We start from the raw sequence: 13,976 nt of genomic DNA on the forward strand, positions 1-13,976 counted from the left end.
ACAACAGACTAAACTGCACTGTACAGTGAAACCATGTAAAAGACACAGCAAACTTTACTCTTAAAGGAAAGCTCACAGTTTGGAGCAAAATGCTGCAGACTTTCCATAAGTCTGTTGTGGAGAGTGCAATCTGTCCGATAATCATCTCCACAGACGCCTTCATGACAATATTTTTACTAGTTAGTTACATCTTTCTTGAAACTACAGAGCCACCGTGTGGATTTTTGCAGCTTGGACTGAAAAATTTCACAATCACCTCCTGAAATCCTCCAGACGGAGGAGCTGTAGTCTCATCTTGACTCTAACACCGACATGGACTCATTTCTGCAAATTATTTAGAAGTTTTGACTGGATAAAATGAAGCAGCAACATTTCTCCATTGTACAACTATGGAAAAATATTCAACTAAAACTCATCACTGATATTCTCACCATTTAAAAGAAAAATCTTGATTAAATTAAATATCAGTGAAATGTGATGAGAAAAACAGTGACAGTTCAAGGTTACAATTAATGATCTGTTTATAAAGACATTTTGAACAGAGAGGACTTTTCAACTTCATCTTTTAGTTTATTCATTGGAAATAAAAAAAACTTTTACTGAATATTTGTAAAAATTTAATGTTTCACAGTGTTGATTACAGCCACTTTGAGTAAAGAAGTACATGGGAACAAACGCACACATTCAGAACAGCAACACAACATCACAATCCAACAGTTTTAAGGTTTCTCTGGCACTTATCTACTTGGCTTTTTAAAGAGGGAGACATTGTATTTTCTGAAAGAAAAAAAAAAAACTTTAACAATAACCATACTTTATTTTACACAATTTACACAGCACATTTTATGGGTGGCTTGGCCTCACGATCAGCTACATTCAGATGAAGAAAACAATGTTACATATTAACGCAAAGAAAGTTGTTCAGCATGAAATCTTTTTAGAGGTGAGTATTTAGCTCTTTACATCCGTTTGTCCCCAGTGAGACCATGAAAAGTGCAAATAACAGCTTCAGAAATAAACAAGTGCTTCATGCTTTTTCTCTCAGAGGAAGTAGACACTTTCAGTCATTGTCAGGGAACAACACACATCACATGATGACACAAAGCTTTAACATTTTACTATGTGAATGTCTTCTTACTCATTTAAGGCTTCATAAAGTGGCAACTGCCTTAAACTAAAGATCTTTACTGTTGCCTGTGTTTTGCTCCTAATTTAGGTTTTAAATAAAAGTATTCATTGCACACTGCTGCCCATGAAGTTGGATAAATTACAATATGCAACAAGGTTTCATTTGTCTGACTTAATCAATAGTATTTAGTAGGATGTTGGCTCTTCCGTTGCAGAAGAGCCAACATCTTCTGACAGGTAGAAATCTGTCAGAAGATTTCTGAAGGTAGCAATCTTCAGAAATCTTTCACCAGGCTAAGAAGTGTGTTTATGTGCATTTTTGTTTCCTATCCTTCCAATAGTGCAATTTGTAAGGTCAGATACTGATGTTGGACGAGAAGGAATATTTATGAAAGGAAGCAGTCTGCAGCCGTAGGTTCTAAATTGTATCCACCTGTAAATATGGAGGAAATTGGAGCACCTGAATTTAATCATTTCCATGGGTGATCCAATAAGTTTGGCAAAATAGTGTATTTTCTACCAATTTTAATACAATTATTGTGACAATGTGGTCTATTTATGACATGCATATGTGCATATCTTCTGAAAACTGCTTATATAGCATAGTAAAAATTAAACTAACAACAAAAAGAGGAAAAGTGTGTAAAAAGAGAATTATTCAAACCTGGTAGGCAACAGTGAGCAAAAAGTAGCGGTATCGATGCAAATTCAGACAAAAACGCAAACTAAAGTCATATGTCAATTCGGTAGGACTAATTACTGGACTCTAAACAGGTTAAAGACACAGAAAACTTTGGTTAAAGTTGTGCTGTAAGGTTGCCCTGACGTCCAAAACAATTGAACACCCTCCTACAAAACGTCTTTGATATTTAATTTAACTATTTCTTTTCAATGTGACTTTGAAATTTATGTTTGTCTTAATTGCAGGGTTTTCTAAAAACAAATTTCAAGAATGAAATTTCTGTTTTGTTGCTTTACGTTTAAATGTTTTTAGTATTGACTTTATTGTGAATTTATATCTAGCACCTACCGTGAAACTTGGAAGCAGTCCACTGAATTTAAAGAGATGTCTCCTTTAAAACTGCCAAAAGTAAAATTTTGACTGAAAAAATGCAAGTATGAAACAACCGTTTTTGCTAATGCGCTCATGGAAAAACATTTGTGTCTCTCCTGTGGTCTGAGGATCCTAAAATTGAACCATGATCACCATTGTTATTTTTGGAGGTAAAATGTGAAGCTTGCAAAATCGTGAACAAGGATCCCAACTATAAAGTACGGCTGTGGCTGCAGCATCATGTTTTGTGTGTGGTTTGTTGCAGAAGGGACTGGAGGCTTTTTAAAAAATAAAAATGTGGTTTCAACTACATGTAACTACCTCCAAAATATAACAAGATAACTTTTAAGTTTGGTTGTGACTTGGAACAAATGTCTAGTCTTGACCTACATATTTTTGTTTAAATTAAATGAAGATTGAATCAAAGTCAAAGCGCAGCAGAGCGAACAAGCGAATGTGATGATGTCAGAGGCACTCCTGTTAAAAATTTCAGGTAAAGGTGCTTTCACTACATACAGATGCAAACAGATTAAATGCTACTTTTAGCTATGAATATTATGAAGGTGCAGCTTGTGTAGATATATGGAAATTCTAACACAACTATGCTATAAATTTAACACAAAATATTCTCTGAAACTGACTTAGCCCTAAACATAACCCACTGACAGTTGCTATTTAAAGTAGCAAAAAGGAAGACTCAAATTCTTTTAAAATTGGAAACTGGCAAAAGTCAAATTTTGACTCAAAAAATACAAGTATAAAACAACCAAAAAGGTTATAAAATTATTTAAAGCAAGGGCTGGAGTTGTATTCTGTATAACACGCTTTCTCTGGAATGTTTTTAGATAAAGGTTGGTGTTTCTGGATATGTTGTTGTACAGCTACATATTAAGGTTCATCATTTTTTGTATAGCTTCAGTCCGACTGGCCGTTCTGGCAGCCTTTCAGAAACAGCTCATCCTGCGACAGATGTCCGTCGAAGCCGTCCATGTAGAGGCTGCTGGTGCTGCTGCCGCTGCTACCCAGGAACGTACCTACCGCCCGGCCCTGGCGGGCGTGGCCGACGGCGTCGCTGAACACTTTGTTGATCTGCTCCTCTGAGGGCATCCACCAGTCTGGGTTTGAGGCACAGTGCATCCGGATAAACTCTGAAAGGTAAATAAAAGTTATTCTCCTTACTGGAAAATCAAAGCACAGTTAAGATTTGAGTCAGGATTTTGAAAGTGAGATGGCTAAGATTCATATCTGGTGGAGGAAGATGAGAAAAGAATGACCAAAAACACAAGAGTCCAACGTAACAATGTTTGTTTTACTATAGTTGAGTTACAAAAATATATAGTAGTTTGACTAAGTTTTAGTTTTGTTTTTCAACTTCTGATTGCTTGGCATTTTTATGTCTCACTCTGAAAGCTTGATGTTAAAAAGAAACCTGAGAAGGATCACAGTTTAACAATCATAAATGATTATATTACTGTTTAATCCCAAAAATACTGTCATCTGTTGTAATTTACAAAAAAGGATTTAAATGATGTGAAAAGCATTAAATACTCTCAACTGACAAGAAATACTTTTAAAAAGGAAATGCCACAATTAAAAAGTGCTTTTATATATGTTGAGAATAATGTTGAATTAAAACAATTGCTCTTAGGCATTGTTGGGTAGATTCTGAAGCTTTTTTATGCATCTTTCATTTGAGAACTTATAAGTGTCCCAATAACAAACTGCCTAATGCACAATTTCTTGTTGTGTGTGCTTCTCTGCAGCTGGGAGCACAATAACCAGGTGTGTAGAGTGTGGATTGCTTATTTTATCTGCTTGTTGCCATGCATAAAAGTCACCAAAGGATTTACAATTATTTACTGCACGATTCTTACTCTTACTTCAAAGATGGTATATTTGTAAGAAATCAAGATCACTATTATCACTGGCAAGCAAAAGTTTAAAAACTCTGACATATTAGTCCTTAAGATAAATGTAGTCTCTTAAGCCTTAATGGTGAACCATTGAATGAAACATTGATGTAAAAGCAGATAAACCTGCTTGATTAACAGTCTAAAATCAGACGGCTTTAAAACAAAGTTGTCACGCTTCAGTGCTTTAAATCTGATGGTGAGTGCATATTCTCCTAAATCAGTGGAGACTGAGGCGACGCACCTCTGAGGCAGCTGACTTTGACTGGGTTGAGCGGCCGTCTCTCCAGGCCCGGGTCTCCTGAGTGCACCGAGCGCTTCCTCTTCCCCAAACCGCAGGAGAACTTGAGCTCATCCGTGGTGAAAACGTAGCGGATCAGGTATCGCAGGAGCCGTCGGCCATCTTTCTTGGAGGAGTTGACGGCTTCGTCCCACTGCTTGTTGGTGATGAAGAGTGGGTAGTTCTCCAGCAGCTGTTTGCTCCCCTGAAGGGAAGAGGAGCTAAACTTAGGAGTTTGATTGAAACAAAGAAAAAACACTTGTATGTATGATCCAATGATTAAACGACAAACCTCAAAGACGGTTTGTTCTTCCTCCTGCAGAGATACATCTTTTAATTCCATATTGTCACACTGCTTGAAGATGGATATGATGTTATATTTTTTTTCTTTATCACATTGATAATCCTTTATAAAGCAAAACACAAGCCTGTTTCTCACTTCGGTGAGCTGCTCCTCTGGCATTTGCTGGGCCAGCTGGTTGTGAAATTCAAGGACAGCCTTGAAGTAGTCCAGAGTATTTTGGCAGGGAACTGGGGGGAAAAAACAGGTGTTAAAGTGAACAGTAGTAGAAAAAAATCCCTGCAGCAAAAATAATTGATTTTGTAAACTTACAACCATATCCTTAGATTACTTTTTTACCTTTCTTATAAATCTGAGAAAGAACTTTGAACATATCTTTATTTTACTCTTAACTTACTCACAACTGCAACATCTTACTATTTAAAGCAAGCTAACAAAATTATATTTTATGTGAGAATATGTAAACATTTTTCTTGTTGCTACAATTCCTGTTTGTAGAGGTGAATTTTTATTTATTTTCAAATGTAATCTAAAAATTCATTTCGTTCAAGTAATAGAAACTCATTCACAGAGTCAAATATATTACAGTGAAAAAAAATATTTTACACCTCATAGATTTTTTTTGTCACAACTAAATGTCTGCTTTATTGTGATTGTGAAGGTCATAACATGGACATCACAGAACATATCTGTGTTAGAAATATTTTGGGGAATTTCATTAGACATACATTATAAGAATCAAATTACATCCCTCTGCCGGCAATGAATTTATAAGACACTTCTCTTTTTAAATTGAATTACTCAATTAAATTAACTTTATGATGACATTTCTGCCCGTCGTGTAAAGTTCAATGCTGTATCATGATCTATAATCCGATTCACATGTGACTTTCCCAAAGGTTTACTAGAAGAATGGGTAGTGACTTTCATATCAATGGAAAATATAGCACATGTAATACTGTTTCACTCCAAATGTAATTTTCAATTATGGTTACTTTAGAAGCTTGTTGTTTTTTTTCACCGCTAACATCTGAATGTGACCGTCTGCCTGGACCCTCAGGCCCAGTCTGGTCCCACGAAGGTCATTCGTACTTAAACATACTTCTACTTACTATCGCTTTAAATGTGAGAGCTTATAAGATATCTAATATTTAATTAAATATTTTAAACCAGGTTTTATTTTCATGCTTTGTCTTTAATGAAAATGCGTGGATGGACAGATAGAAAGAAGAAAAGGAAAAGATTCTCATTAATGATCCATAGAGACAATCAGCTCAAACTTATTTATAAAGTTTTAAATGATTTAAAGCAAGCAGAATACCTATGATACCAGATATTCTGAAAAACATCCAGCTCATTCATTTGGAAATAATACTTAATTCTTACTCTAACCGTACTCTTAACAAACTTAGCACAATCAGTATTCTATCCATTGTTAGTCTTACATTTTCTGTTCAAATAAATTGCTAACTTTGCCTGACCAAGACAGAATTTCAACAATCGTGCTATTTCCTTCTCTCTTTTGTCATATAAAATCCAAAAATAAAAAACTGTTTTGTGAAACTTTCTCCAAATTAATCCAAAATGTCACAAAGAAAACAAAAGCAAACGAGCGCAAGCAAGACGCAAACAAACACAGAGAAAGAAATAGGAATAACAGAATTTAACAACAAATTGATGTTGTGGTCTTGGATTACTGCACCTGGAATGTTCTCCAGTTTGTTACGCAGCTCCTCGTTCTCCTGCTGCAGACACAGCACCTCCTGCTCCAGCTCCAGGCAGCGGGGGCAGCAGCTCTCCTCCTCCTCTTCCTCCTCCGGCAGCGTGGACGACGGGTGTCCATACGACTCTGACGGAGCCGGGGACCCCCATCCTCCCAGGTTGTGTCTCGACGGAGACACGTCTAAACCGCGCTCGGCGGGAGCACACTGCTCCCCTTCAAGACCTGCAGCCAGGTGATTCTGAGGCCCAGAGAGCAGGTAGCTCTGCAGGGAGTCCGTGAAGATGCGGAGGACCGCAGAGGTCTGGTGCTGGTTGGAATGGCTTTGCTGGGCCTCGTCCTCAGGGTCGGTGGTGGAGGAGCTTTCCGGGGGTTTCAGCTTCCCCTGAGAGGAGCAGTGAAGACCCTGAGCGTCCCCTCGCCCGTCTTCCAGCTTGATGTTAGAGTTGAGGGAGGAAGACGGAGGCTCCAGGAGACGGCCATTGTTGAGAAGGTTGAGGACTCGGCTGCATTGCTGGGCGAAGGCATCTAGGATGAGACGGTTCTCTGTGGCACAAGAGGAGGACAGGAAGTAAGAGAAGAACTGGTGTTTGTTTTTTGTATTTTTGGTCAGTTCTTATCTGCTTATCTGAAGGATCAGATTATAAATTTTATCTCAAAAGGTGCAAAACCAGTGACTTCTGGATGGATTTCAACATGTTCAGTACAACTGGCTTTGCAGGTCAATAACTGAGTTAGACACAGATGCCATCTGTGTCTAAGAAACACAATAGAGCCACAAAAAATAAAGTTATGGAGACGCTTAATGCAGAGATAGATAACAGAACAGTAGTTCAGGCTTTGGACTTGTCACACTGCATCTTTTAATCTGTTATTTTAAAATAGAAAGAGTATTGTATATACTTTTTCTATTAGGATTAGAAATCTTAGGTCAAAAAGCCTTTGGAGGAGCTGCAGTGTTCCACAACTCAGGTGGAAGAATCTGGATAGAACTGTAATTAGTTGTGAGCTCAGGAAATCTGGCCTTAGAGAAAGACCAGAAAGAAAAGAACCCATTAGGAGTTTGGTTTGTAGTTTGGAAAATGAGTGCTCTGGTAACATAAAAAAGAAAAGAACATTTAAATTTCTGGCTATGTTTAAACCACTATATGTGGAGGAAAAGACTGCGCATCAATCCTAAGCAATCCCATCCACAGTAAAATATAATGATGGTGGTAATGCTGAGGGAATGATTTTCTTCAGCAGGGAAAGGGAAAGTCAGCAGAGTTTATGGTAAGATGAATAGAGCTGAAGAGAAGCTGGTCCGGACAGAAATCCTTTTGAAAGCTGAAAAACCAACTTCAAACTGTGGTGGAGGTTTGCCTTAACAGCAACCACAGACATAATAACATAATATTATGTCATAATAACACAATGAATACTTCAGATCAAAGCACAATCATCTGTCAGAATGTCTCAAAGTCCAGCTCTAAATCCAAAAGAGAATCAGCGGCAAGGCTTGAAAACTGCTGTTCAGAAATTTCCCCCATCCACTCTGACATACAAAGGCTCGCCACACTTTGAAAATAACTCAAATGGTGTAAAATTTTCCTTCCTTTTAACTACATGCAATGTTTTGTGTTGATTTATGACATAAAACTCCAATCAAGTAATTGAACGTTTGAGGCTATAACATAACCTTGAGTGTGAATACTTTTGCAGAGCAGTTGGTATTACAAATTTAGATGAATTGTAAACATTTTTTTTTCTTACAATTCATTGTGCTTAGGCTGTAAGTACTTATTTGAAAACTTAATTACTCAAGCTGACAATTGTTTGATCTTCAAATAAAGGGAACAGAAAGAAACAATCTGCTCACATACTAAATAAGATGCTACCTACTTTCACTTCTCTTTTTGAGCTAAAGTGCTCCACAAAAAGCCTTGTGTGAGCTGCTTTGTTCATAGAAATGTCAGCTTTATTATGGTGATTTATTCAGATGTCAATAAACTCTAAGGTCGCCGTATCTGCTGTGACCAAGACAATCAGCACATAGTTATAGTCCAGATTCAGGCCTCAGTGCGCATATTTCCCCCAGTAGTCTGGACACGTCTCGGTGAAACGATCCCACACACCTCCACATAATGATTATGAGTCTACTGTAGCTACAAACAAAACACACAAACAGACCCGATGAGTTCTGGGCGGCCGCTGCGGCATCGGTGCCACTCGCTCGGACGTGTCTATCAGCCTGGCGCAGATGTGTCGCATTTATTAATATGCGTGCTGTCTCTGTTTACCCGTGGAGATGTGTCTGATATCATTCACCCTCACCCCTGCTCCCACCTCCCCCTCCTCTCCCGGTCTGTGGCACTGAGAGCTGAGAGCCTCATAAAATTTCATTAAAAACAACACGGTCGGCAGAAGCAAATTTATGAGGCCCATTTGTTTTAATCACGACTCTTTGGGAAAGGCTTTTCAATGCAATTTGGGTTATTGTGTGTTGAACTGATTGCAGGTTCCAGGGTCTCTGCTGCTGCGCTTCACAGAAAAAGGGACACCCAGTTTCTCCCCTACAGGAAGGAGAAAGACAATAACCTGTCTCATTTGTGCAGATAAAACCACTTTGATGTACCATTATCACCTGAGGAGTGGCGCATCCTGCATGGCGTGTGTAGATTCAATTTGGCATGAAAAGTGCTTGTCGAAACATATGCAAACAATAGAACCGGGTTAAACTGATCTTTCGACATGCTATCACACATTTGCAATAAAACGATTTAATATGCAGCCGTTTATGTCGCCCAGAGTCTGTCTGAAAACTTGACTGTGAAGCTGCAAAAAAAAAAAAAAACGCAACAGCACGAAGAGCCTCTGCTGCCTGCAGAGATAACCAGATTAAAATCTGATTAAAGGATGCTGTGTCTAATATTTAATTTTGAAACTGCCAGGATAAGGTTCATCGCTTTCATCTAAATGTTGGCTCCCACGGACCAGCCCTCCACATGGGGAACACATTTCTTGCCTGTATGCAGCCTGCTAATGAACAGCAGCTGAGGGGGAAACAAAAAAAAAAAGAAAACATGAGCAGGGAACAATGAGTTTCAACAGGATGACGGCGAGGACCCGTAATGGTGCACAGAGAAAAAGGGAGAAATGCAAAGAGTGTAATTTTGTGCACATGAAGAGGAGATTCGATCACGATTGCTCCCATTACACAAGTAAATCAATCACTGCTGACAGGAGGAACAAAGGAAGAAATGGAAAATATGAGGATTAGGAGATGCTGGGTTTTTTTCTATCAGCTTATTGACTCTGCTTACAGTTTAGGAGTGTACATCTAGGAAGTAAATACAAAACATACACAATGAATCAACCCCTCTAGGCTGCACTGTGGGGCAATTAGTTGCCTTGTAGGAAGCAGGTCCTGGGTTCAAATCCCAGCCTGGGGTCTTCTGTTTGTTCTCCTACAAACAGAGAACGACATGCATCCTACATGCATCCAAATGTTATATTGATGAACATCCTCCCAGAGTCTAAGGACACGTTAAGTTTGGTCTGGCTTATGTGCGTAAAGGGTTGGTATTACTTATTTTCTAGCCATATAATGCCATTTTATAGCATAATCTTCTGTTGTTATAAAAATACTGCATACATCAAACATAATTGAAAAGAAATTTGACTTTGTATTTGAACATCTGAAAATTGGCCTCTGTCTCTTTAAGAAGCTCCTGTTTTTTCCGACGCTGAGCCTTGAGCATTTCGTCACAACAATACTCCTTTATTTCACCGTTTAAAATTGTTCTTAGGAATGTTGCACTGACAAGTGGTTTGTCTGACAAGCTCAGCAGATGCATAGTCCTACCAGGTGTTTATTTACTTCTGCCGCTAGTCTGGAGGAGCAGAATTGAGGAAAGAAGTGGGAAATAGCTGCTCTGTGAGGCAGAAGCTCGGCTTGCAGACTGTAGCTCCAAGAAGGAGCTTTGAGTAAACAGGAAATGGCTGCCACAAGAGATTTAAAGAATCAAGGCGACACTCCAGGTATGTGTTTGATGAGGGAATTAAATTATAACATAATATAAAGCTATAAAAAAATCTATTTTGCATAAAGCCACCCCTTTTAATATTTTATGGATAAATTTAGGAGAGGCAAAGACAAATTTTATGAGTTTCAACATTTACTGACTTATGTGTTTCATGTACCTTCATTTTACGTCTTTATTAGAACCACTTTGTGAACTTATGTCACTTTGCCATGGTCCTGGATTGAAAATAGTACCAGTGTTAAGTTGCACAAAATTCAAGACCAAACTTCAGCTTTAGGAGAGAACAAACACAGCTTTAATTAACATTTGCAAATGGAGAAAACATACAAAGCTCACATCTCAGTGAGAATCAGATGAGTTCTGACTTGGGGCTGAACGTCCCCTCATCTACATAGGATACATCACACATTACTTAGTCACACCCACTGGCTCAAGTGTCAGGCAAAAATCTATAAGTTACTTATCTGTAAGTTTCAGTTGAGCAGGGTTGCATACACATTCACAGCTCAACTCTGGCCATATTCTCTGTGTTTCTTGTGGATAAGACACCCTTTTAGGTTTATCTAACGACACATACGTAGATAACTTCTACTTTCTTTCTGTGTCCAAATAGACGTTTATCCAAAAAAGCCTCTCTGCTGATGGCTAAACAGATAGTAGTAACTGAACTTCTACAAAATAGACTTATCACCTTAGCCATGTCTAACCTCTCTAACCGCTGAACACCCTGTTCTTCACTTATTTGTGGAGGGTCAGAAGAGCATATGTCCTGCTGAGCTGCAACTGAGTGCAAACCTTTAATAAAAACATCATAAAGTGCACATTCAAATTTAGTTAAACATTGTTTAACTAAACATTGTTTTCCTGGTGTAATGAATTTACACCAGGAATTTATTCCTGGTGTGAAGGAATAAATTTTTCCTTCACACCAGGATCTTACTGTTTAAGCGAATGAATGTGGATAGTTACAGAATTGTAGAATTATAGGCCAATTTTATGCGTTGGTGAAAAAAAAAAACACGTTTTAACAAATATGGCTTCTATAGTTATTTCAATGCACAAACTAAATATCATCAGATTGTTTAAGAAAGGAATCTTTTTCTTTGGTGTGATCTACACCTTGGGTTCCCACATGACCACACACTTCTGGCAGACCATTTAACCAAAAGGCTTATTATTAGATTACTTAATAGAAACATTAAGAACTAACTAAAAATATAAATGTCATGCTAACTGAAATACATAACTATCAAGAGAATTTGATTGGACAGATTTAAATAACATTTTTGAGAAAGCTGAGAACCCAATGTTTTTCATGTGTGGTGTTGAAAAACACAATATCAGTTGTAAAGCATCTGTAATCACTGCTAAATAACTCAGTCTATGGCGGTCTATCAGTCTATTTAAACTGAGTTACAAAGTGGTTCAAAATCTAAAAGTACACTAAAAAGGCTCTTTCTTGTGTTCACACTCAGATTTATAAACCTTAAATTTAGTTTTAAACAACCTCCATTGAGACAGCAACTATTCAACTTTAAATGTAGACCTGATTTCTTATTAAAAAGAACATTTAGTCAAATGCTAAATCACAATTGCCAACATTGTGTGCACCACAGGGAGGAGTCCACTCCCATCAAATGGACATAAATAAGCAATAAGAAAATAACAGGAAAACTGGCAGATGTTTGTTTTCCTCATGGTGCCCCCCTTTCCTATCGCCCTGGGCTGAAAGCCATATCGTCATAACAAAAACCTCCACTGGCTTCTGGTTTTTATGTGCCACCCTAAAATTACTACCATCTGGCCACCGATTTTACCATCTTCTGGAGGTGGTAGATCAGAAGGAATAAACACTTGAATATGGTTGATATAAAGGGAATATTCCACGGTCCCATAAGAATATTTAGTTTAAGGAAGACACGAAGACTGGTGAAGTATCATTATTTAAATAAAAGACACTATATAAGAAGGAGCGGAACTAACAGAGCTCACTCCGGACAAGTTTCACACCCACCTGTGCTGATTCCGTAGGTGCAGTCCGGGGAGAACCGGGGCTCCGAACCGCTGCCGGAGCGCCGCTGGGAGCCGAGGGATGCCGTGGCCGCTGAGGTGGATGTCGGGACCCTGCTGCTGGGCCTGGCCTCACATGGGAGACGGTGGTGTTGTTGCTGAGGCAGCGGGTGATGCTGCTGGCTGCTGCTGATAGCGACGCTGCTTTGGTGGAGGTGGTGCAGGCGCTGCTGATGCTGCTGCTGGAAAGGATGAGGCTGCTCGGGATGGAAAGTGAAGGGATGCCCGTCGCCAAACACAGGCAGCTCCAAAGCAGCGGACCGATCAAAGCGCGACTTCCCCGCGGAGCGCTTGCTCTGGAAGGGCTTCAGGGTGCTGTACGGACCCCGCTGCTGTCGGCACATCTTCGGGGCGCAGGGCCCTTCATCCGCGGACTGCATCTCTCCCTCCATACCGGCCGGGTGTCAAGCTGCTCTTTGTGGCGTGCTGGCCTGACAGACAGCTGATGAGTGAGCGATCCGACCGTCACTGTCTGGCTCGGTTTCCCTCCACACACACACACATGTACGGCGTGAAGCTGGTTTACTGACAAGTGGCCGCTCCAATCCCCAGTCGGGAGCGCAGACATGAGACTCCCTCCAGAGGGAAATACAGGCGGGACTTCTGTGTAGTCAACATCCCCACCGAGAACAGCGGGGCGCTGTAGCTGCGACGTGAAATTATACTGAATAAATAAATAAATAAAAATCCTACAAAAAAAAGGACGCAGAGGCCATTTTGGTTTAGAACAAAAAGAATCGGCATAAATTAGATCAAATATTTTATTTTAAAAAAGCCAAAAAGTTGCTGCTACAATAGAATTAAAAAAAAGATTTTAAAAAGAATAAGGAAAAAAATGTCTAATAAACAAATGAAATAATCTTTAAAATATACCGCAGCTTCATTTATTTCATCTTAAGTAACAGCCTACAGACGAGCGCCTACAACACAAGTGTTTACATCTTTAGTCTGTTGCAAGTTTATGTTTGACATCAGCTGTGAGAGACAGCTAACAGCTGCCCTAAACACCCCTGGCTTAAAAGTTAGTGTGGCCGCGAGGGGGCGCCGCCTCAATAGCTTTCAAACAAGAAGTTAGAACCACAGGCTTTTCCGTTCAATAAGACCAAACAAATCAGCGGGTTTTACGCCATTTAGCATTTTTACAGCATATATAGGTTAATGGTTAAATTGAAATTCAGACAGAATTAAGTAGTAAATCTAAACTTTCATATAATTTAAATGTAAATAGCATTTTTGTAAGTGTGAAGGAACCAACAAGATGTACATTTCAAAAGCAAAATGAATCTCAGAAATTCTACAGTAAAGTAAAATATCTAAAATTAATGTAAAACTACCAAAAAATATTGAAAAGTGGCACCAAAAAAATCTCCAGACATAGCATGACCCCAAGTGAATAGCATCAATCATCACAGAGACAACAAAATCACTACCTGTCAGACATTGTGCCTTGCAAATGTGTTCATACCTCTTGAGATTTTCACATTTCAT

General features: G+C 39.0%; 1 protein-coding gene across 3 annotated transcripts; it reads right to left on the bottom strand.

The window, feature by feature from the left end:
* Positions 1 to 546: 546 nt before the first annotated feature.
* Positions 547 to 13,310, bottom strand: bend4 (BEN domain containing 4). 3 transcript variants are annotated; one of them, XM_032555616.1, is made up of 6 exons: positions 12,433 to 13,310; positions 6,376 to 6,939; positions 4,812 to 4,903; positions 4,665 to 4,688; positions 4,337 to 4,577; positions 547 to 3,330 (listed from the first exon to the last, which is right to left on the bottom strand). In XM_032555616.1, exons 1-6 carry the CDS (start codon positions 12,878 to 12,880, stop codon positions 3,098 to 3,100), a joined length of 1,602 nt encoding a protein of 533 aa, XP_032411507.1. In that variant the 5' UTR covers positions 12,881 to 13,310; the 3' UTR covers positions 547 to 3,097. The 3 variants fall into 3 exon arrangements, with proteins under 3 accessions (XP_032411507.1, XP_032411505.1, XP_032411506.1); XM_032555614.1 differs by having other exon boundaries at positions 4,665 to 4,727; XM_032555615.1 differs by having other exon boundaries at positions 4,665 to 4,724; positions 12,433 to 13,309.
* Between the last annotated feature and the right edge of the window lie 666 nt (positions 13,311 to 13,976).

This window comes from Xiphophorus hellerii, chromosome 23, assembly GCF_003331165.1.
Source record: "Xiphophorus hellerii strain 12219 chromosome 23, Xiphophorus_hellerii-4.1, whole genome shotgun sequence".
Lineage (NCBI taxonomy): Eukaryota > Metazoa > Chordata > Actinopteri > Cyprinodontiformes > Poeciliidae > Xiphophorus > Xiphophorus hellerii.

What these genes read in the sequence shown, in the direction of transcription:
- bend4 (XM_032555614.1), bottom strand. Translation starts at nt 12,880, where the DNA reads ATGGAGGGAGAGATGCAGTCCGCGGATGAAGGGCCCTGCGCCCCGAAG. An exon ending in CAAACTGGAGAACATTCCAG is followed by an intron (nt 4,904 to 6,375) that starts GTGCAGTAATCC and finishes TTTTCCCCCCAG; the next exon opens with TTCCCTGCCAAAATACTCTG. An exon ending in CAAAGTCAGCTGCCTCAGAG is followed by an intron (nt 3,331 to 4,336) that starts GTGCGTCGCCTC and finishes TTTACCTTTCAG; the next exon opens with AGTTTATCCGGATGCACTGT.